Below are 25,538 nucleotides of genomic sequence, written 5' to 3' on the forward strand. Positions count from 1 at the left end.
TGGGCACCTTCATTTGGCACTGGCTCCGCTCAGAACCAGCGCCTCAAAGAAAGCATCAGAACTACCGTCTCAGGGAATGAAATAGCATTGTAGTGTGGACCATCACACCAACACTGAACTTGATACCTCATTTGTCATGTCTTTCTTATCTTGGACTTCCAATTAGATTCATCAGATTAAAGTACATGGACAAGAGGAGACTTTTGATTGAAAATTTTTTTTATTGTCTTATGAAAAACAAAATACAGAATTCAAGTAGCAGATTTGGAGTCTTCTGGGTGCGTAAAATGGAACGTTCAGAGCAGTTGTTTGGTGCAAAAGCTCTAAGAAGTGTGACTAGAGGCTGCGTGCTGTCTGTACTCAGAAGGCGTGATGATTAGGCGTAGCTAGAGGAGCTGACGGGGATTATGGGAAGATGGTGCTAAAGGGTGCCCTTTGGCCCTGCCCCTGAGTAATGGCAGAATTTGTTATGTTACACAGTGAAGTTTTCTTTTGCCCAGTGGTTTGAAAATCATTATGCAAAAATGACATCATAGAAAAAATGCACATGTGAACTGAAATCATCTAAACACGGAAAGTCCAACTAGGTCCTCAGCAGACAGGTTCAGAGACAAAAAAAAGAAGAGAAAAATTGATCCTTTTGTACCATCATCTGTTAGGAACTCTTGCCATGGTCACAGACTGCTGTTCTCCTAACCAGGCAGACGGAAATGACTGCCAAGTAGACCAGGCTCTTGAGGAGGAGGAGGAGGTAGGTGTAGAAGGCAGAGGTATTGATGAGCTGCAGCTGAAATATATCTAGGAGAAGTCATTTGATTAGTTTCACCAGTTCTTTTGAAAGGGTAGGAAATATTAATGGGAGAGGTTACACTTACTAATATTTACTTCTTATGATTTTTCATTAAAGTGATACCCTCACATCACCAACCTCCCAAATGAGCAAACATCTACCATCTCTACCAACAAGAACAAGACAGTGTAGAATCCAGCTTGCAGGCCAAGTCAACCAACAACCTCTGCTAAATTCACTTAGAGCACTCCAAAATATTCAAAACTAAAGTTGCATTTTTAATGAGTGAGTCCCCTGAGAAGAAAATATTTGTGGTAAATAACTTTTAGCATCTCTTCACCCTCACCACATATCTAATTAATAATAGCCAATATTCATTAACCACTACACAAGTGCCAAACACTCTGAGTTCTTTGTATGCAAAGCATTAATCTTACATATTTTTACAACAACCTATGAGATTATTATTTTAATTCCTGCTTTACAAATAAATGGGGAGAGATAAGTAATTTGCCTGATATCATGCATTTAATAAGTACCAGAAGATGCATTTCAATCTCAGCAACATGAATTTACAGGTCACATTCTTACTCTGTAATTCTGCATCTCCAGGTGCAATTAATAATACTCCAAATATCAAAGGATTAAACATGAGTATAAAGTTGAGTTGCTGATTTGGAAGTATCTGAAGCATTACATGTGCATGCAGTATGATTCCTACTAAGGGTACAATCCATGAAAATTTGGTAGCGTTCACAGTGGGGTGAGTGTGAGGTTTCAGTAGAGGGCATTATGTTATCTGGAAGAACGTGGTTAATGCAAATTCTCTGCAACTTTAAGAGGTGATGGCTCACCTGTCTTTCCTGAAAGTTTCTTATTGGGGCTATGACACTATAGACCCTATAGTTTGGTTGGCAAACTGTGGCTCGTGAGCCACATGTGGCTCTTTGGTCCCTTGTGTGTGGCTCTTCCACAAAATACCACGGCCTGAGTGAGTCTATTTTGAAGAAGTGGCGTTAGAAGAAGTTTAAGTTTGAAAAATTTGCCTCTCAAAAGAAATTTCAATCATTGTGCTGCTGATATTTAGCTCTGTTGACTAATGAGTTTGCAAACCACTGCTATAGAGCAGCTAAATGAAATACCTTATGCTAGACATTCTACATATGTGACTTTATCTCTTTAAGAGCTGAGTTGGCAGATGAGGAAAGTATTTTTTATAAAATGTCAGTACCCATATGCATAAAACTAATTATTAAAAGAGTTGGGGTTGAAACCCAGTCTGTGGTACTCAGAAGCCCATGCACTGTCCCTAGCCCCGCTCCAGCCATTCATCCATTGTCTTAGGGTCTTGGCTTTTGGCTTTTTTGCTCTATGACTCAACTCATAAAGGAAGCATAGAGAACTAAGGAAATATATGAACACTTGACTCAGGTGGCCTGGGCTGAAACCCCAGATCTAGCTGTGTGGCCCCATGTATGGGACTTACTTTTAGCTCACTCTCTCATCTGTAAAATGGTGGAAAATATAGTTACCACTTCATAGGAGTATTATGATAATTGAACAAGTAAATTCATTCAAAACACAACACTAAGCCTTCTGTATAAGAACTGCTCAGTAACTGTCAGTTCATGTTTTCAACTACTAGCAAAAACCAAAGATAAACATCTAGAAGCTTGTTGATAGCATGTGTTCCCTAATCAATAGAAACAAAAACCATGCAGATGAATAAAATCCAGTATTGAAATAATTCTGAGCATATCACCGCACCCCACAGTCATTTCATACCAAAATACGGCATTTACTGTGTTAACATAGCTAATAGGAAATGACGGCTTGGCTTAAAATATCACAGTCTATTCTGCAAAATCCAGCCATTCTGATTTTTCTACCTTAAGCAAGAGAAGTTCAAAATTTAAGTTGATCAGAAGGGAGGAAAATGCTACAGCATGACACAAAGGCAAACATATGCAAAAACTTACCACTTTTGTCTTCCAGATTAACTTCTATTTTATGATTAATAACAGCAGCTTCTGCAAGAAATGAGAGCACTATTAATAAATTATTCATAACCATTATTTGACTGTCTGGATAGATAGATGCATAGATGATAGATAGACAATAGATAGATAGATAGATAGATAGATAGATAGATAGATAATAGAATCTACCAACAGAGAAGAGCCATTAAAAATATGAGCCCCATAAATCCAGGAATAGTTGCCTAGACTCTATGCAATTCAGTAGACCTACTATTGATACATATACTTTGTTCCTGCAGGTGAAGATGTTGAAATGAAGGGTACATTTTAACTTTTGAATCCTACCTGGAGGCTATGACCCAAGACTACCTGTTTTTCTCCTGCACTCATTGCTCCTAGCACAGTGCCTGCCACAAAGTAACTGTTCCATAAGTACTGTTGAATGGGAAAAAATGAACAGAAAAAGGAGCTGCTCTACAAGTCCTCAGCACACACTGCTGGCACGAACAGTTGCTACAAAGAAACTTGCTTAATTGTACAATAGAACCCACAACAGAATCTCACATGTTTGAAGGAGTCTGGTGTAGACAAATATCCCATTGAAGAAGCCATGCCTTTCCAAATCATGCATTTCCCCAATATGCCCCGCTCACCCACATAATTTTCTGCAGTTGTGTTTGTGGACATGACAATGATATTAATAAAAGCTAATGTCTTTGAAGTGATCATTACTGTTTGAAGCTGTGTGACACAGCGCATGGCCAATGCTTCACAGGCATTATCTCACTTAACCCCCCAGGAACACGAGTTGTATTTTGGAGAGCCCCATGTCACCGACGAGGACTGGGGTGTAGAGAGCACTAGTGACTTGTTGAGAGGCACACCAGTGACTAGCAGAGCCAACATCTACCATCTCTACCAACAAGAACAAGACAGTGTAGAATCCAGCTTGCAGGCCAAGTCAACCAACAACCTCTGCTAAATTCACTTAGAGCACTCCAAAATATTCAAAACTAAGGTTGTGTTTTTAATGAGTGAGTCCCCTGAGAAGAAAATATTTGTGGTAATTAACTTTTAGCATCTCTTCACCCTCACCACATATCTAATTAATAATAGCCAATATTCATTAACCACTACACAAGTGCCAAACACTCTGAGTTCTTTGTATGCAAAGCATTAATCTTACATATTTTTACAACAACCTATGAGATTATTATTTTAATTCCTGCTTTACAAATAAATGGGGAGAGATAAGTAATTTGCCTGATACCATGCATTTAATAAGTACCAGAAGATGCATTTCAATCTCAGCAACATGAATTTACAGGTCACATTCTTACTCTGTAATTCTGCATCTCCAGGTGCAATTAATAATACTCCAAATATCAAAGGATTAAACATGAGTATAAAGTTGAGTTGCTGATTTGGAAGTATCTGAAGCATTACATGTGCATGCAGTATGATTCCTACTAAGGGTACAATCCATGAAAATTTGGTAGCGTTCACAGTGGGGTGAGTGTGAGGTTTCAGTAGAGGGCATTATGTTAACTGGAAGAACGTGGTTAATGCAAATTCTCTGCAACTTTAAGAGGTGATGGCTCACCTGTCTTTCCTGAAAGTTTCTTATTGGGGCTATGATACTATAGACCCTATAGTTTGGTTGGCAAACTGTGGCTCGTGAGCCACATGTGGCTCTTTGGTCCCTTGTGTGTGGCTCTTCCACAAAATACCACGGCCTGAGTGAGTCTATTTTGAAGAAGTGGCGTTAGAAGAAGTTTAAGTTTGAAAAATTTGCCTCTCAAAAGAAATTTTCAATCATTGTGCTGCTGATATTTAGCTCTGTTGACTAATGAGTTTGCAAACCACTGCTATAGGGCAGCTAAATGAAATACCTTATGTTAGACATTCTACATATGTGACTTTATCTCTTTAAGAGCTGAGTTGGCAGATGAGGAAAGTATTTTTTATAAAATGTCAGTACCCATATGCATAAAACTAATTATTAAAAGAGTTGGGGTTGAAACCCAGTCTGTGGTACTCAGAAGCCCATGCACTGTCCCTAGCCCCGCTCCAGCCATTCATCCATTGTCTTAGGGTCTTGGCTTTTGGCTTTTTTGCTCTATGACTCAACTCATAAAGGAAGCATAGAGAACTAAGGAAATATATGAACACTTGACTCAGGTGGCCTGGGCTGAAACCCCAGATCTAGCTGTGTGGCCCCATGTATGGGACTTACTTTTAGCTCACTCTCTCATCTGTAAAATGGTGGAAAATATAGTTACCACTTCATAGGAGTATTATGATAATTGAACAAGTAAATTCATTCAAAACACAACACTAAGCCTTCTGTATAAGAACTGCTCAGTAACTGTCAGTTCATGTTTTCAACTACTAGCAAAAACCAAAGATAAACATCTAGAAGCTTGTTGATAGCATGTGTTCCCTAATCAATAGAAACAAAAGCCATGCAGATGAATAAAATCCAGTATTGAAATAATTCTGAGCATATCACCGCACCCCACAGTCATTTCATACCAAAATACGGCATTTACTGTGTTAACATAGCTAATAGGAAATGACGGCTTGGCTTAAAATATCACAGTCTATTCTGCAAAATCCAGCCATTCTGATTTTTCTACCTTAAGCAAGAGAAGTTCAAAATTTAAGTTGATCAGAAGGGAGGAAAATGCTACAGCATGACACAAAGGCAAACATATGCAAAAACTTACCACTTTTGTCTTCCAGATTAACTTCTATTTTATGATTAATAACAGCAGCTTCTGCAAGAAATGAGAGCACTATTAATAAATTATTCATAACCATTATTTGACTGTCTGGATAGATAGATACATAGATGATAGATAGACAATAGATAGATAGATAGATAGATAGATAGATAATAGAATCTACCAACAGAAAAGAGCCATTAAAAATATGAGCCCCATAAATCCAGGAATAGTTGCCTAGACTCTATGCAATTCAGTAGACCTACTATTGATACATATACTTTGTTCCTGCAGGTGAAGATGTTGAAATGAAGGGTACATTTTAACTTTTGAATCCTACCTGGAGGCTATGACCCAAGACTACCTGTTTTTCTCCTGCACTCATTGCTCCTAGCACAGTGCCTGCCACAAAGTAACTGTTCCATAAGTACTGTTGAATGGGAAAAAATGAACAGAAAAAGGAGCTGCTCTACAAGTCCTCAGCACACACTGCTGGCACGAACAGTTGCTACAAAGAAACTTGCTTAATTGTACAATAGAACCCACAACAGAATCTCACATGTTTGAAGGAGTCTGGTGTAGACAAATATCCCATTGAAGAAGCCATGCCTTTCCAAATCATGCATTTCCCCAATATGCCCCGCTCACCCACATAATTTTCTGCAGTTGTGTTTGTGGACATGACAATGATATTAATAAAAGCTAATGTCTTTGAAGTGATCATTACTGTTTGAAGCTGTGTGACACAGCGCATGGCCAATGCTTCACAGGCATTATCTCACTTAACCCCCCAGGAACACTGGAGCGAGTTGTATTTTGGAGGGCCCCATGTCACCGACGAGGACTGGGGTGTAGAGAGCATTAGTGACTTGCTGAGAGGCACACCAGTGACTAGCAGAGCCAGCATTCAAAGGACTGTTGCGGGAGATTAAATGGGAGAGAACATGTGGAAAGTACTCTTTGAAAATAAACCATAGAAATGGAAAATAATCTATAGAGAAACAATGTACGTCCACCATTGTAGACACTAAAACATCTCTTCCAGGTGTCTTAGTTATGCTTAGCAAATTACCTTTTTACTACGGGAGCTTGGCATTTCAGGGCAATTCTTCTCAGATAAACCAAGTCACACTTATAGTTAGGTGGATATATAAAACCTGAGGTGAGAGTTGTATTTATCTACAATGTTTTTGTTTGTTTTTTTTAAAGGCAGATATACATACAAAGAAGAAATTTCTTAAAAAGAGCATTGACCATTGGGTGAGAAAAGTAGTTGCAATGGTTGCTTTGGCTTATCCTTTTTCTACTAGATACATTCTTGTCCATATGGATGTGGTTCTGGTATGCATTTCTATGCACTCAATGAGGTCTTTCTTTGCTGGGGTCTTAAAAAAAAAACACACCAAACTGGCTCTGAGGTACAGACTTCGGGGCAAACCCCAAGATTAAAAATGTTAGTATAATCATGTTTAGATGTTAAAATATTCCCCAAGGCCTCACTTTACTATGTCTCAAATGTCCCTTTATCTTCCTTGCAGTGACTTTATTCATTAAAAATAAATAAAAATCTCTTAGCACCAAGCACTGATTGAGGTAAAAACAAGAAAGTAACAATTTTTCATCATAAAATCCATATGTGTATCCTAATTCTCTTTCCTAATCTGGCAGAAAACTTGGACCAGATTAGTTTTCTCTCCCTTCAAAATCACTTCAGTGATTTGTGCTTCTATGTAATATTTTTAGAATAAAAAAACGACACACAAAAATCTTCCAAGAAACAGCATGAGAAATTTGCCATAGAATGATATTAACAGAAACACCCTCGTTAGTTTTGCTGCCATGAGACGGCCAAGGGAGACATTTGTTTCAGAAATTAGATGCCAAGTAAAACACCTGGTAATGGAACCTTCTCTCCTTTATGGTAGTCATCTCTGGTCACTGGAAAAATAAAAACCTAATAGGACATTGAAGTTCAGTGATTGTATTAAACTTGTGCTTTGCCTATTTGCTTCTTCTCTGTTTTGTAACCACAGAAATAGGAAAACTTAGGGCTATTTTGTCAATCTTAACCTAGTTTTAGGAAAGGACATATAAATACACAGATATGAATAAATACATTCATGTTATATTTTTGAAAGCAAGCATTTCACAGACATTATTTCATTTGTCTTTCATTACAGCCCCAGAAGGAAGTGTTTCAACCTGATTTGATCTTTGGGGAAACTCAGATCTAAGATAAAGACTGGTACACAGCAAAGGTCTTAGCACATCTGACATCCTCTTTTCCCAGTGCTTAACAAGGGCTGGTTAACCACAGGGTAAAGTACCAACTGGTTCCTTCTTATGGGACCTTGTTCTGTTGTGTTAATACTCAGGACTTTAAGTTCTGAGTCTAGGGAGTTCTGGGACCATGGCTGGGGCCAGGGCACATTTGGCCCTCTGCCCACATTGTCTAAATATGTACAGCATCTGAATCAAAGGTACTCTTTGGGACATCATGCCTGAATCCCAGGTGACGCTGCATGTCTAGGAAAAGTCTACATTCTCTTCACTGTGTGCATCCTCCTGGAACAGAGATTCGTTCTAGTGTATTCATCTTTCCCCTCCCAGGCCTGACACGCGCTACCACTGCACTACATGTTTGTTGAGCAGCAAAACCAACGGCAAGAAATATACTCATTATGTAGAATGGAAATATGTTTCTAGGCACTAGCCTCACCAAAATTTACCTGCAGAGGTATGTAAAATGCGAATCTAGGACCGTAATAACACTGCAGGGCTAAATTATCCTATTTTTTTGGTGAACCCCAATCCAGTCCCTTCAGAACGACACCAATAGTTGCTTAAGATTCATTGTTATGGGTATAGCAAGTATAGCAAGACTCAGGCATGAGTGACTTTGCTTGCTGAGCAGAAAATTCCTGAAAGATGTATGCTTATTCTCATTTCCTGGCCAAGTAAGATAATCAAAAGTGGAATCTCTTTTTGAGCATTTCTTGTGTGCTAAATTGCTGGTGCTGTCATGTAGGTTGTTTCATCAACAACCCTAAAAAAATCATGAGGCTTTAATTTTGAGTGATAAAACTGAGGCTGAGAAAAGTAAAATTTTTATTTATCTTTTGATGTTCCAAAATGTAAACTATTTTTAATTCTATGGGAAAATATTAGGACATTTATGCAACTATTAAGTGTAGCAACATTTGAGGAACATATATGTATATATAATGATTATTATTGGTAATGCTTAACAGACTCATGGGGCATTCCCTTTGGGGGGGTGGGAAAGTGTTCTGGGAAGACACACACACACACACACACATACCTTTCTTTATTGCAGGAAAAAGAATCTCTTGATCCACCTTATTATGCTCATGTTTGACTATACATCTGTGTTCTTTATGCATTGACTCTTCACTCACGGTCAGCCAGCTGAATTTCATGTAGCTGTCGCCAACCTTCATGGTATTTCCCTGCTGAGATTCCAGAATTGTATCGCCGTCTTTTTCCTTCCAGTATACCTTGATAACATCAGGGAAAAATTTCTCAAGAAGACAAAGATGTGTTCCAGCCTTATGAAGGTTTATTTCAGCAGCTGAAGGACGAAAAATAGTAGGCTTGGGGTAGAACTCGGAACCATAGCTCCTATCTGTGGGGAAAGTGGAATAGCAATGAAGAATTAGAGACACACAAACACTGTGTGGTTTGGAACAACCTAGCCTATAGTGAAAGAAAGGAAAGCTGCCACTGAATCAGTGCTTTGAATGGCCTCTCATCCACAATATACCAGTAGTGTGGCTACTTATTATTGTTCTTATTTTCAGACGTGAAAAGAGGGTTCATAACTCGCCCAATGTCACAGCTATTAAATGGCACAGCCTGAATGAAAATTTGGCCTTTGTTCCTTCTCCATGTGCTAAAATGGGATATAATTTTTAACCGCTCCAACATTTGTGAACTTATTTATTCATTTTTAATCTCTCTCATGCTGTCATAGGCGAGGAAGGCGGGGATAGGGGAGTAGGGGAAGAGATAATCTCTCTTCAGATGAGAATTCTTAGTGGCTTCTAAAGTGCAAATAAGCAAAAACCAAAATGGACACAGATAACACTATGGTGACTGCCTGAGGGCAAGGGGCTAGGGGAGGCAGAAGAAGAAGGTACAGGGAGGATAAATGGGGACGGGAGGGAACTTGCCTGGGTGGTGAAGGCACGATGTAATATACAGATGATGTGTTACAGAATTGTACACTTGAAACCTGTATAATCTTATTAACCAATGTCACCCCAATAAGTTCAATAAAAATTTAAAAATAAAATAAAAAGTAAGGTACTTTCCTTCCCACATTATGACTTTTGTAATGTAAGCTCTTTTTGGCTACACAGACTCCTGTTCTGTAACTCTGTGGGAACTCACTCTCTATTAACTGATCTTGAAATATGCCAAATTATGTTATTTTTATAAAAATAAATGCCAGAGGAAGTTTTTCATGTCTTTCTAAACAGTACATAGTTACTTGTTTTAATAGGAGTCTACTACCAGGTGTACTTTCTTTATCCAGTTCTTCTACCTTCCAATATGGACCCCATGCCCAGTTCTGAAGTACTAGAGTTCTCCCCATAGGTTTCACACCTGAACCACTCCAGATATTTTAGGGCAGTATTGAAAACTGCACCGCCAAATTGTTTATGATGCCTTGAATTTAGGAGCAAAATAGCAACAATTCCAAAATTTCTATTAAAATTTTCATTGATCATTTTCAGAAACACTTATCTTAATCTAGCGAGTAAATACCCTTAGCAGAATTTCATTTTGCCATTGAAAAGATTTACCAAAAGCACATTTTATTTTGGAATTTCATTTGAAGTTTAAACATGACTATTATAACCATATTTTAAATACACCATATTTTGACTCTGAGTATTGCTCATGAAATTTTTGTTTACCCTATAAGGCTACTGAGCTATTTTAGAGCTCCATAATTTTTTGTTTTTTGTTTTCATGTGCTGAGTAAAATTTATATATAATTGGGATAATGTTAAGAGCTATGGTTCTAGAGTTTCTTGCAGAATATGTAACAAAACATCATATATTTACAAGGCATGCCACATGCATGCTGGAATGTTACTACTAGATTATATATTTATTATTAATCTAATGATTGAAATTATAAATGTTAAAAACCTTTTCAATTTTATTTCTGATTAAAACACACATTCCTTACTATATTCTTTTTGGACTAGCTTAGAGTTAGTTTAATAAGTCAATGGGCAAATTTTTAAGAAAAATGAATTGAATTTGTCATTTGAGAAGGAAAGGAAAAAAGTTTTTGAGACTTCCTATCTGTGAAGCAAAGCTCCTGATTTTTATACTATATCAGTAAGAAAAGAATGTTGGGTTTATAAATCATGTTGTAAACACAATTAAGTCAAAATATGCTTTTTAAATTTTATATATTGTATCTTACTTTTAGTGCAATTATATTTTATATATTATAGTAGTAAGACATTCTATATTTCTCCAACCATATATTTTATTTTTAACTTAAAAACCATCCTATATAAAATAATGTTAATTTTTAAATTTTACATTATATTTATATAATTTGAGTCTCTAGTCAACATATTAAAGAATCTAATTTTCATCTTAGAAACTTTTTCTTCATAGTCATACTTCTGGTTCATTATATTAAAGACATAGAAAAACAAATGACAAACTGGACGCACTTTTGTGGGGAAATACACTATTTTTATTGCCTGTCCCGTTTCCTTAGCTAGATTCTTTGCATCATTCTTTTCAAGATAAAATCAATCTTGAACTTCCATACCTTTTTTAATGTAATAGTTAGCTGAGTATTATATAGTATACTTGATTGTATGTGGTTAGTACCTATATGCTGGGTAATTATATTACATGTTTTTTTCTTTAAACATTCTTTGTAAAATTTACATTTTTATGCTCAAAATCTTGTTCATGATGTATATAATAGAAATCAGTTCACAAAATAAAAAAGCCCTCCCTCAAAAAAAAGATAAAACAAGGTTTATCCTGCTGAAGTAACATTTTTAAAAAATGGGAGTTTACTTATATTACTTTGTCAACAATAATAGAAATGAAATGCAAAAGATCATCCAGAAAAATCTATAATAATAAAAGTGTAATATGCTCATTAGACCAGCTGTCCTGATGACCTTCTGGAGGAAGCTGGGCTGTGAGGGAAGCCGGGGTCCCAGGTGCCCGAGGGAAGCGGTACTGGCAGTCGGGGGAAGGAAAGCCTTTTCTTGCACAAATTTCGTGCATCGGGCCTCGTAAATAAATGAATAAATAAGCCTTCCAATACATAGATGTAGTTACTTGCATAACCAAATAATATGTCTGAGTTAAATTGCCCAAGTTGTTTATATTTATTAAGATGCAGCAATATTATGTAAATTTATCAAATTCTAGGTAAAAGTCAACTATATTTTCAATTGAAAGCATAATATTTCAAACCTACATTGATATTAAATGTTCTCTATTTTTCTTTTATCAAATACATAGTTATAGCTATTTTATGGTTATATCTGAATTTCAAGCTTATGAAGTTTCTAATTATATTTAATTGACTTTACATATTGACCATTTTCTGTATGAATTTAAACTCTTGATTAATAAGAGCATGAAGCTGAAACTTATTGGCTATAAATTTTAGGGCCAATAATTGTTGGTATTAGAAATAATATCAATAAAGATAAAGGATTAAGATTTTAAGCACATAGGCCAATAATAAAAATTAAAAACAAACACATGTTAATCTCATTTTTCTTGCCAAGTAAGGAAAAAGTTACAGTAAAAAGAATACCTCCAAATTAATTTTTTTATAAGTATTATAGTTAGAAACACAGCTTAATTCTCTGAGGAATTTCTGCTCTGTCAATATTACTGCTGCAAACACCTCTTCATACTGGATACAATTTTCCTTTACATTTGAACTGGAGGACACTATTCAGCACCTATTCTATGTTAGACAATGTGCAAGTACTTCATTCACACCATCTCAGTCAATTCTCATACAAATCTTCTATACATACTTATCCCACTTTATGAGTTAAAAAAAAACTGAGGCCAGCGTAATTCCCATCACATTCCTGTTCTTTCTAGATATTCTTACTGTTATTCCAATTTCATTGTTTCTTGCCCAAGGTCATATAAGCAGTAAGTGATGGAGTTGGAGCTCCATGTCATCCCGACCCCATTGCCCTGGCTCTTCCACAATACCCTTCTACCATCAGAATAGGAAATGTGTCAACTCACAAAACTGACCTAATAATAAACCTTATCCCCAGGGCCAAACACTTCCATGATAATCACATACATTATACATGAGTCCTTTGTGCGAGTCCACATGTGCCCAAAAACCAAGTCTTGTTATGATATTTGCCTTTGAGGATTTGTTTTACAATCTCACCTAAGATTTCTGTATCTAATTCCCATCACATTCCTGTTCTTTCTAGATATTCTTAGTGTTATTCCAATTTCATTGTTTCTTGCCTCCCTCTATTATCTTAAGAAGTTGCATTCTGACACCTACCCGTGACAATAAGTTTTGTTCCATCGCCGAAGACTTTTCTATAATAATTCCACAGTGATTCAACCACTATCAAAAACTTTAGGCTAATTTAGCTTCTCTGAGTTTTTCAAACGCTAGTGGAACTAGGACAGCCTGCAATTCAAGAGATCAGTGTTCTGGTCCTGGTTCATTTTACTCATAACAAGGTCTGTGTCTAAGCAAACAAAGTCAATTCAAGTTTTTGATGCTTTATTGATCTGAAAACAATGATGCTAGTGCAAATCAATTTGACATCACTGCTTGTGTCCAAGTGAGACCAAAGCGAAACAAGATTTGAAAAACAATTTGATTTAAAATGCTATGGAAATAAGTAATTATAATAATTATTAGCCATTTTATTGTGATGGCTTTGTGCTCCAACCTGACTTTTTAACTTCATGGGACCAAACCTTGCCCTAATGAAGAGGAATTCAGCACTTTGAGGTGGCAGCTAAGTCCTTGGCAATGCATCCCACTTTGCTCTAATATGTCTGGAATTCTCAAAGCCACCATCATCAGAAGTGTGCCTTTCACACGCTTAATTAATGAACTAATTTGTCTAGTCTGATCTGCATTTCCAGTGTTAAGAAAATCAGAGGGAACACTAGCTACAGCCTAATAATATGAGGTCAGTATGGGAGCTGTTGCATTTGTGTTGTCCAAAACAAATGGCTCTTTCCCCAGGTAACCAATAGCACTACTAGCATTCCATGCTTTCACCAGAAATTTTCCAGCCTCAAATGGACATCTTTCCATTTCCTGTTGCAAGTTCAGCTTGAAGCTCCTGGTAGTGGGCCTTCAGGCCAGAACCACAAGAGAAATGGCAGGATGGCTGTCCTCAAAGCCTCCACTTGTCCTGTTAGATCACCTGCCTGACCACATCTGCTGAGGGTCACGTCCGTGAAAAAAGCAACTGCTCTAAAGTCCATGGCATTGAGGCAGTGGTAGCATCAAAAGGGTGTGTCAAAGACCATTTCTTCCATTTTATAAAATGAATGTCCTAGACAATATTCACTTTGATTTCCCTTTCATCCTAAGGGACTCGTGCATTGAAAATGTCATAATGTTATAGTGGGAAGCACATGTTTGAAAATTTGAAGTGCTTCATTTTATTAATTAACAACGTATATACTCTACTTCAGTTTTTTTCTTTTTTAAAAATTCACTTTTTAAAAATTGAGATATAACTGACGTGCCTCTCCTACCTTACCCAGTCCTCTTGCTGGATAAATTACAGGCCATTTTCTTCTGCTTTCTTTAATGATTTTGATCTTCTATTTTTATTTCTGGTCTGGCTATAATTTGGGTTTCTGTTTTTTCAAATAGATTTTGGTAATAAGCAGTTTAAGTAACTGACATTATAGCTGGCTTCTTTTTCTGCCCGTGAGGTTGATAGTCTAATCTCTAACTCAAAGATGACACGAGAGATGAAAGAATATGTTTGTGAATTGTAGCTCTGTGATATAGGTGCAAAACATGTGGAATTCAAACAGACTAAAAGTGCCAGAACATAAGGTGAGGTCTTCTTTCCCAAAACTATCCTTCACAGAACAGGGGTTGCTTTGAATTTCAGTCCTTTGTGAAATCTATCATATTAAAAGATTATCTTCTAATACTCTGCTTTGACCAAAAATACTATTTAGATAAGATATCAAACTGAAATAAATTATTTTTTTTAAATTTAAAATACTAGTTTTAGAGCTATCATTGGTTATAGATAACAAAGAGGTTTAACTTTGCACATGTATAGAATAACAGAATAAATGATAAAGTGCTTTTCCTTAATTTCATAAATGGTAATTATCTTTTCAGATTAAATTTCCAGTGACATCATACATAATAAAGGGACCCCAAAATAAACAATAATTTAGAAAGTTGCTCTAAATAGATGGTTTAGATGCATGAGAAGAGTTTGAATAGAATTTTTAATGAAATGTAAGGGCAAAGAAAAATCAGCTGCTATTTATATTGACATAATATGTATTGATATTTCACACCTGGTATTTGTTTTGATATAATTTTTAACTTTGTAGCTATAATCTAAATTAAGACACTAAGTATTATAAGTGGATATTTGACTTTTCTCCATACTACTATAAATTCATACATGAAAATAGCAAGCCCCACCCCTCTCTTACCTCTAGATATTTCTACTGGAAAATGAGGAATCACCTTATATTTAGGTTAATAGTATTTGAGATAATGGTTATTAAATTCTAATCATTTTTCAAGCAGGTAACAATTAGAAATTCAAAGTATTGTGCAAATACTGACCATTTAAAAAAAATGACCTGCAGACTAGATAATATACTTATCTGTATTTCTGATTTTATGATGAGCTCTAATGGGTGGAAATCTGAATTCTGGAGAATTTACATTTTTATCACTGACCATGTCCCAACCTTTGTGGTAGGTTATTTCCATATTTAACTTCATTTAATTCTCACAACAGCTACTTGAAATGCGTATATACAATGAATAAATGGAAATATATAAAAATAGTAACAGTGATGTGTCAACGTTAAATTTTATTTCAAAATTTTTTTATAATTTTGAAAATTTTAAATTACAGTTGACATACAATATTATATTAGTTTCAACTATAACCATAGTGATTAGACATGTATATAACTTACAATCACCCTGATCAATGCAATAACCACCTGATACCATGAATTATTACAGTATTTCTAACTATATTTCCTATGCTATACTCTACATCCCTTTGAAAACCTGTCTATAATTTTTATTAAAAATGTATGGGAGCCAAACAGAGGATACACCTGGGAGCTAGATCTCAGCAGACTGAGAAAAATGCTTTTTTTTTAATTCCTTATTTTATTGTATTTTCCATTTTTTTCCATAATAGGTATATATTATGATTATAAATTTAATAAAACAATAACCACTAAATCAAAATTTATTTGTTAAAGGATATTTATATAGAAAGTGATAGACCCAGAATTAAGTCCATAATTTTCCCTGCCCCATACTCTCCTAAAACGCATTTATTTTAGGACCCTCATGAATTATATGTGTGTCTCCATTATTATTGCTATAATTTATATGGAGTATGGAGTCATTTGGACAAAAGAGACCAGAAAGTTGCTTTTCAATTTATAAATTTATTTGTTCATCTGATCACAACCACTAAGAAAATCAAAATATATACTTTATTTTTCAATGCTTTATCAACTGTAAAAATTCTTTCAAAACCTTCACTTGAATGGATCTAATAGGCTAGAACATCCTTGGGAAATGTTCTCCCTCGTTCAGGCAAGGTTTCATTTGTAAGGCTACTGATGAACGAACAAATTTATTGGACTGAATTTCACAAAAGCAAATCCAGTGTATGACCTTGCATATGATCACATAGTCAAATATTTTGATATTAACCATCCTCTGGCCAAATGACAAATGTAGCAATTTAAAAAAACAAACAAACAAACAAAAACTTCCGTTGGTTATCTTTGGTATCAGATAAATAGATTCTATAAACTTCTTTAAAAATCTTTCAACATAAAAATACCAAGTGGACCTAACATCTCCACTCCTTAGGGAACCTCAGTCGTTACTCCTTATTACTGTCCTCCATGCTAGGTCAGGAGACGATTGCCTTCAAACACCTGGATAAAGTCATTAAGCTTTCTCGAGATCACCACGATAGGTGACCAAATGGGGACTGAATCCAACAATCCTGAGCCCGCAGCATCACCTAGCCCTCAGCACCTGCACTACCTGCTATTTGTCGCTGAAAGACTGTGCCTTTGGACTCATAACACCTACAGTTGCCAGGGCACTGGCCATACATTCTGGGTTGCTTATCAGATGACCTAATTGGGCTTGGCATTTCTGTAGCTGTCCCATTATGAGTGGAAAGGTGGCCTGAATTATGCAATTTAGTGCAACTGCTTTAGTTCTTTTACTGGCTACACTATTTCTAGCAAACTTGATGCCAATACAGAAAGAAAATTGAGTGAATGGTATCAAAATGACTTGTCATTTTATAGAAAGAATCATATCTTAAGTATTTAATTAATGCCTTTCAACATGGCCTACTTGATCTTTCTGGAGGGAGAGAGGGGTGCTGTGATTAGAAGCAGAAGCATTGTTTTCACACAAGAATAGTAATACAGACTATGAGGTATTGCTAGTAAGTAGTCAATTAAAAGTCCATTTCAAAGGTCAGACTATAGAAGAATAAATATTCAGAAGACAAAAAAAAACACACCACTTAATGTTTCCAATGTCACATAATGGTCCAGATCATGCACTTTGGAATAGACAAATCTCTATTGGACTCTAAACTTTGCGATAGTAACTAGCCGTATGACTTGAGGCAAATAACTGAACTACCTTAAGCCTCAGTCTCCTTATCTGTGAAATGGGAATAAGAGGATCTCTGGTCCAGAACTACTGAGGAATGAGATAAGGCACTGAAACTATTAACGTGGTGCCTGGCCCTCAATACAAATATTAGCTGATATCATTCTCTTTAATGGACGGAATGCATGCATTTTATAACTAATAACACTTACATAAATAATGGAAAACAACTCATGAACCCAAGATCATCTTCCTCTGTGATGGCCATAGGCCAAAGAACAGGCGGCCCAATCAAGCCGGAATCTAGAACACGTATCTACTAGAATGGAAGCTTTGTGAGTGTTGGAGCAATGTCCTCTTCATTGTTTTATCTCCAGGATTCATTCAGCACAGAAACTCTCTCCTATAGATGTTCGTTGAGACAACGAACAAACAAATGAGGGCATAAAACCATGCAGACTTTTTTCATAGACTTTGGAGCTGCAATGGCATATTGAGCTTATAATTCATTAAACTGGTCCATCTCTGGGCAATATAACAAGCCTCGTGGTAGCATAAATTGTAATGTTCTTCACTCATTCACTGTAAAAATTAGGTTTTTGAGCTGTGGTTAGGCGTAAAAACTGATAATATAGGTTTATCAGATTATTTAGAGAATGGTGCAATATATTTCATCTCAACATAGAGAAGATATAATGAATAAAAGTGTCTCTCAATAAAAAAAAAAATACCTTCTCCAAGAAAAGTATCTTAAACCAATCATTTATACCAATGATTTACAGACATGGTGCTCAAAATGTTTTCATTTCTAGCCTCAATCTACCCTTTTGTTGTATGTGTATTCTAAGAATAGAATTTCAATCTGTTTACAAGCAGGGAAGTAATAAACCATTTATAATGTAGTTCTGTTTCCATATACAGTGACCAGTAGCTGCAAAATTGCTCTTCATATGCTGAGGCTGAGAATGTGGCAGTCAGATTGAGGTGATCCTATGTTGTTTTTATTTAAATAGCATCTACCAGTTTTTAAAAATAGAAAAAAGTTACTTACCACCGGGAATTACTATGAGTTGAGTCCCTTCCGCAAATATCTTGATCCAGCCTGAGCTAACACACTGGTTATGGCTCCTACAAAAATCTCGCCATGCTCTTAAGCATGACGTGACCAGCATTGAAAAAAAAAAAAAAAAAAAAAAAAGGCAATTTGATCTTTAAGGAAGTCCTTACACACAGGCTTTGTGGCATCTGTAAGTTTCCTCCGATGAATTGAACCAGATGTCTGCTTTCCATGAAGGCACTAATCATTGAAAAGGACTGGTAGAAAATGAAAAGAATAAGAGCAGAAAAAGGAAAGATCAAGCCCAACTGGTCAGCCAACTACTTCTCTAAATTACCAGGAAAAGTATTCAGAGAATGAAGGCTTTCACATTTCCAGGTGTTCGATTGTATGAAGCTGCTCAGAGGTTGCATGAAAGGGAAGGCCATTCCTTCTGCTCACACCCACCAGGGCTGCCCCTCTAGCAGTTGGAATGTGTCTCTGAAAGGAGGAAAGGCTTCAGTCACTAAAAATGCAAATCCACCAACACAAATACACCTGAGAAATGTGAACAAAATTCTCCATTTTTAATGAAGCCACTTTTATTATTTGACAGTGTGATTCTTCACCAGGAAATGTAGAGTAAGAAATTAATTTCTGTCATGACATTCCTTTTCCTGGAGTAAAAGAATAAATTTATAGAATTCCAGCTCCTATAAAATAGGTTTCTTATTTAAATTAACATTTAAGAGCAAAATCTAGCTGTGGCTTGTTTTTCTCAGTGGATAGAGCGTCGGTCCACAGACTGAAGGGTCCTGGGTTCAATTCTGGTCAGGGGCACAGTCCCAGGCAACTAATCTATGTGTCTCTCTCACATCGATGTTTCTCTCTCTCTGTCTCTCCCTCTTCCCTTCCACTCTCTAAAAATCAATGGAAAAATATCCCCCTCAGATGAGGATTAACAGATAAACAAACAAATCTAGTTCAATGATACGTATGTTGAAAGAAGAACCCTCTTTGGAGTTGTCCTATATTCTCATGCCACTTGCCTTGGATCAGGGGGAAAAAATCATCAGAAGCAGCTGAGTGCTTCTCTGAGTACAGCTGAGTTGTCTTTCTGCCAGGACCCACAGAGGACATGTCCCGATGACTCCCTTGTGCATGTTGGATCCAGGTCGGGGCCTAAATCCCATGAGCAAACACTGTCTCTGAGCCTGAGAATGAACTATTGAGGTGGTCATTGGTGGGCCAATTGTCCATTCACAGTACCCAACACACTGAGAGAGGGTCAACAATAAAACAAAAACAACAGAAAAATAAAATTATGTTGTAAAGTGTGTGTTTTTTTAACAAGTATGCCAAGTTATTATAACTGAGAACGGTCAAATACCTTTTGCACCAGTTGTAGGTGTAAATGATACTCACTCAGTTCCTTTCTAATAGCTTGTCCTCTTTTTTCCCTTATTCCAAAACTATGAGCAAAATTATGTGGAGCTTTAATAGTTGTCTATATTTCATGATCCAGGACGAATTTGTGATTAAATAAATACAAAAGAGTAAGTAAAGAGTTATAAAATCTTTTATTAAATTTATAAGAAAATATAAGAACTATATGAAGAAAACAGTAAAAGATTTTACTAAAGGACTAAAATAAAAACTGAATAAATGATAGATACACCATATTCATGAAGATAAAACTCAATGTCATAAATATGCTAATCCTTCTTAAATTCATATATATAAATTGACTGCATTATCAATTAAAATTATGAAAACATTTTATTTTTTGTTCTATGGGTGTAGAGTTGGGTGTGGGCAAGATAACTTACTTTAAATGTTAATATTAAGAATAAATAAGAGATAATTGAAAAATAACTTTTTGAAAAATATTAGTGAATTGACATTTGGCATAATAGAACTTAACATTTATTACAAAGCTACTTATATAATAATGGTGTAAGAATAATGAAACAAAATAAAACATAAATCCTTCAGGAAATCCTCCAAATATATGCCAATATGAATATATGATATGGAATTTTTAAATATGATAGACAATTTAAAAATTGACTTAGCTATTAGTGATCTGCTGTGAAAGCAAAAATAGCTCTCTACTTCATAAAATAGGTCCCAAGTATATTATAATATTTATTGATTAATTTATTTTATTATTGACACCATTACAGATGTCCTCATCCCCCACACTTACCCACCTCCATCCAAACCCCTCTCCACTTCCCTTTAGCCCTCACCACACAATTGTCTGTGTCTATGGGTTATGCATATATGTTCTTTGGCTAATTCTTTCACTTTCTTTCCCCTCTCCCACTACTCCCACTTCTACCTCCACTGGGAGCTATCATTCTGTTCCATGTATTCATGCCACTGTTTCTATTTTGTTCATTGGCTTATTTTGTTCATAGATACCATATATAAGTGAGATCACCTGTCTTTCTCTGACTGGTTCATGTTACTTAGTATAATAGTCTCTCCAGGTCCATCCATGATGTCGCAAGAGGAAAGATTTCCTTCTTTTTTATGACTGCCTGGTATTCCACTGTGTAAATGTACCACTGTGTTGTTGTTTTTTTAATCCACTCATCTATGACAGACACTTGGGCTCTTCCAGACCTTGGCAATTGTATATAATGTTGCAATGAACATAGGGCTGTATAGATACTTTCCAACTGGTGTGTCAGTATTCTTATGCTACATTGCCAGTAGTATTGCTGTGTCAGAAAGGAGTTCGGTGATTAAAATTTTGAGAAAACTCCATATGGTTTTCCACAGTGGCTGCACCAATCTGCATTCCCCCCAACACTACATGAGAGCTCCCTTTTCTCAGCACCCTTGCCAGCATTTGTTGTTTGTTGATTTATTAATGGTAGCCATTTTTAGAATTGGTGATAATATAAAAGACATTATGAACAACTATATGCTGGTTATCCCACATGTGTAAGCTACGGGAAAAATAGTTTTTAAACTTGTGTTAAGTTAGAGAGAAAGGAGTGGGAGTGCTCTGCACTGGACCTAAGAGTTTTGGTTGGGCACTCTGTGTGGGCAGCCAATTCTAGTCTCAGGTGGTGCCTCATGGGGTTGGTTGGTTGGGTTTGTGACTTACTTTCTGGCCCAGGATCACCTGTGTCTTTTGTTTTTTGTTTTTTCAGATCTCATATTATGAAAATGCCTAAAGAATACATAGGTTTCCTCATTTATTTTCCTCTCATTACCAGAGGAAACAAAATATGTGAAAAAACCAAGAAACACCAGCTGCTTGACAAAATATCCTTGCCATGTGTTCATTGACACAATACACTTTTGTCCTTTACTGAGAAAGGAATGTTTGGGGAGAAAAAAATACTACAAATAGGGGAAAGGGATAGGGAAGTGAGATTGGAATCAATAATTTTGTTCTGGATACTTATTAGACATCCAAGGAGAAAAGTTTTCAGCTGCAATGTAAGAGGATAGCTTGTTGTTACTACTGTTGTTATTATTTTCAAGGTGTGGCTGTTGACACCTTGGGCATGAAAATGTCCTGCGTTATTCTAACAATGAGGATAGCAAGTCAGGGCTATCAAATTAGGAACCCAGGGCATGACCATGAACTTAGGATAGGTGTCAGGCCTCAGAGTGAAAAGCAGGGAATTTGAACCTTGGTTCAACATGTTGTTCTGTAACTGGTGAAGATTTACAAATACACTAATGACAAACCAAGCTCCGCTTCCCACATACCCATATATTTGATGTGCACTCCAGGGAGACTTCCTAATTATTGGGAATTTCAGAGCTAATAAGAAATGAAGGAGAGTAAGTAACCACAGGGGAAAAAGCATGGAGACAGAAGGAATTTGGAGTCTGTCTCCTGCTGACGCTATCCTTTTCAAACTGTGTGAAGTCACATACTTTGCCTTCATATCAGACCTTCCCACGTTCTGGGGAGGTCACATATGAAGGCCTGGTACAGTTGTTAAAGCTTCCTTTGGAAAGAAATACAATTTTGCTAAAAGAAGTTCAACACTGACCATAAGAGAGGCAGGAAAGACCCTTCACTGAACATATGAAAGTGGAGCCCTGGCTCTCTGGTTAACTAGTGCTGGACAAGTTGCTTGCCCTCTCTGAGCCAGCCCCAGCTTCCTCAGTCCAAGTGGGCTTTGTGCTGTCTATGTTCTACGAGCCCTCCCTGTCTCAGTTGTTTATGAACTTACGAGTAGGAGCATTAAACAGTCTGTTGTGGTTACTCAGGTGTCACAGGAGCTGAGGGCCAGTAATAGAGAAGGTTTTCTTACAGGTCCCCGGTGACTCTGTGACATAGTGGGATCCCAGCAGGCACAGTAGTAGATGGCTTCATCGGACTTGGCAACATTATTGATTATCAGGTTAAAGGTACCGTCCATCCTATACGTCTCCATGCGGGGATTGAGCTTGTTGTCCTTGCTGTTCTTGGTTGAGCCATAAAGGATTCGTCTCAAGGGCTCCCCTTTTTTTTGTTGATACCAGTGCACAATGGCATCCTCCAGGGGAATCCCGGACAGCTTGCAGCTTATGTGCACCGTTCTATTTGGTCTTCGGATAAAGGAGAGTTGCTCTTGGGATAGACTCACTTTGGTGTCTCCATCTGAAAAGCAAGGGAGAGAATTCGGAGCACTTGAAAAGTGTTTTTTACCATGCCGGAGATAAAAACAACGAAAAGATAAGAAAGGTGGAAAGTTAACCTACAAACCCAAGCCATAGACACAAGGAAAAACCACAGGGTTGGCATTGCCAGTAACTGGTCAGATTGGACACTCGGAGGGGTGTGAATCAGGACTGTGGATGCAGTGACAACCCTTGTTCTGCGGAGGCAGGCAGGCACGGCGGAGGAAGGTTTGCTTTGGAACCCACGAAAGTCCTTCTCAGTACGATCTGCCACAGTGTTATTTTATCGTGTTCCTGGTATAAAGGAGCTATCAGGTCCCGGAAGACCACATCACAGCACCTGTTTTGTAATAAGTCAATGATAACTTCCTCTTGAGAGCAATTGCCTGCCATTTTTTCCTTGAAGTCTTGTTTCAAATACATCTATTCTGGAGCTCAGTTATAGATTTTCACCATATTTTGTGAGTGTGGGTAGCTTTGTGTGGCTAGCATGAGAATGGGAAGGACACGATCATTACATAATAATAAACTAAAGAGATAATATTCCCACAACTTCACCCAAAAATATGTACATTTTATAGATTAATAGTTTGGCAAATTTTAACAATTACTGTAGATATTACTTTACATACATGATATTACTATACTCTGCTGTGAATGAAGAAAGTTGCTGGAGTGAAAAATATCCCCTTGTTTAGTTTCCTTTCAACTCTTTTCCTACTCACAATTCCTAGCCTTTCAGAATTAAAGCTACACTTTGTTGTTTGGGGGACAATGTAAGATGTCATTTCTAATGAGGTCCTGAGAAGGCTCAGTGAAGTGTTTTAGTGATAATGGGAAAGAACATTGTGATTTGATGAACACAATGTAAAACCTTCATGTATGAAAACTCAGTCAGTCCTCAGCAACCTTATGAGGTGTTGACACTATGCCTACTTAAAACTGGGAAAACAGAATGAACCTGATTCAGTAACTTTCCTGGATCATAAGAACCTGTTTGTAAGACCTGAGCAGAAATTTGAAGCCAAGGTCTATATGTCACTCAAAAGACCTTGTATCTTCCAGCATTTATTCATTCATTCATTCATCCTTTCACTCATTCATTGTCACAGGATTGTGGCTTCCTTTCCAGGAAGCTTCCATAGTTGGTGAAGCAGAGACAATTCAGGTCACTTTAGAAAAGCCAGTGCAGGCCCCAGAGAGGTGAGGATAGGTTATAGTGACATTACTGACAGAAGCATCCCAAAGTGGTCCTTGGGCTCTAGCTCTGACCTTGCTCAGACCCAAGTGCAGGAGAAAGTCCTCAGTGGATAGCAGTTCGGTCCCTCTGGGAGGTGGGAAGGAGGAGGTGTGTGTCTGTACAGATGGGGCAGCCTGGGGGTTTTTGTTCAGCGACAATGGCGTTTCTAGGCAGTGTGCTCCATCCATCCAACTGGCACAGAAATACAGTCCAGCATCTGCCTCCTCAACTCCGTGTATCCTGAGGCTCACCAGCAAATTACTGTGATGCTTTCTTGCTTCATATCTTTCCTCACTAACACCTGGCTCATGGATAACATCGCCATCTGAGGAAATACACAGAATTCGTTTGAGTGTCTGGTCTCGCTTCTGTCGGTACCAATGTGTGTATGAATTCTTCTTTAAGATCCCTTTTATTTGGCATTCAAGAAATGCTGTCGTTCCTCTTCTCTTGGTAATGGAAGTGAGGGCTTGTGTTAGTTGAATGTCTCCGCTTGTGTCTGAAAGGGGGGAAAAAGCAAACATTAGTGAGATTTTTTTTTTGGCATTTATTAAAATAGTATACATTTGTTCTCTGGTAATGATAATCTTGGGACCTTGCAGTTTCTACTTTTTTTTTCCCCCCCTGAAGAATTCAAGGTATGGTGGAAGCTTAGTTTGAATGACCGTGTGGCTTGCTTCCACCTGAGTGGGCTGTTAGACTGTCCAGGCTTTCTATTGCCTCCCTTCGAATGAGTAAGTTGCCCGCTGGGTCAGGTCACTCACAAGTCCAAAGGCAGGTCGTCAGGATGACCTGGGACAGGAGCAGCATCCTGCCAGCCCTTGTTAGCTGAGGCCCTTGAATAATGGAATTGTCACAGAGCCACCCCAAGGGCTATTTAGTAAGAGGAAGTGGCGCTCTGAACACATAGCTTAAACCCATAAACCGCAGGAAAAGGGGTTCGTGGTATTTCCCCGAAACATCCTGTGGAAACAGGCCTGTTAACTGATTTAGCAGCAGATTGCTGTCTCTACTGTGTGATTGTTACCATCGGATGATATCAGTATAAAGAAGCCACCTTTCTGTTATAGGACTAAAGTCTTTCACGGGCCCCAAATGGAGAGGTGGAGAAGGAGCGAGGAAGGAAGGAGGGAGAGAGGTAGAAAAGGATATTTTTGTGGGGTTGTTAGTATTTGTGGTTCCCAAGTGTTCTCTCTCTCCCACTGGTCTGTACTCAGC

The 25,538-nt window shown here is 37.3% G+C and overlaps 1 protein-coding gene and 1 gene segment (V, D, J or C); both read right to left on the bottom strand.

Annotated features, from left to right (window-relative positions):
- Positions 1–215: 215 nt before the first annotated feature.
- Positions 216–18,606, bottom strand: LOC118714437 (T-cell receptor gamma chain C region DFL12). Of its 3 annotated transcripts, XM_045578596.1 has the most exons (5): positions 18,458–18,606; positions 8,818–9,141; positions 5,499–5,549; positions 2,770–2,820; positions 216–798 (listed from the first exon to the last, which is right to left on the bottom strand). In XM_045578596.1, the coding sequence occupies exons 1-5, from the start codon at positions 18,576–18,578 to the stop codon at positions 656–658; spliced, it is 690 nt and encodes a 229-aa protein (XP_045434552.1). In that variant the 5' UTR covers positions 18,579–18,606; the 3' UTR covers positions 216–655. The 3 variants fall into 3 exon arrangements, with proteins under 3 accessions (XP_045434552.1, XP_036285680.2, XP_036285679.2); XM_036429787.2 differs by lacking the exon at positions 5,499–5,549; XM_036429786.2 differs by lacking the exon at positions 2,770–2,820.
- A 2,303-nt stretch (positions 18,607–20,909) lies between these two features.
- Positions 20,910–23,310, bottom strand: LOC123651972. The segment is given in 2 exon segments: positions 20,910–23,060; positions 23,162–23,310. Coding segments are annotated over 2 exon segments (420 nt in total).
- Positions 23,311–25,538: the final 2,228 nt, after the last annotated feature.

The sequence above is a fragment of the Pipistrellus kuhlii genome, unplaced genomic scaffold (genome assembly GCF_014108245.1).
Source record: "Pipistrellus kuhlii isolate mPipKuh1 unplaced genomic scaffold, mPipKuh1.p scaffold_m20_p_10, whole genome shotgun sequence".
NCBI lineage: Eukaryota > Metazoa > Chordata > Mammalia > Chiroptera > Vespertilionidae > Pipistrellus > Pipistrellus kuhlii.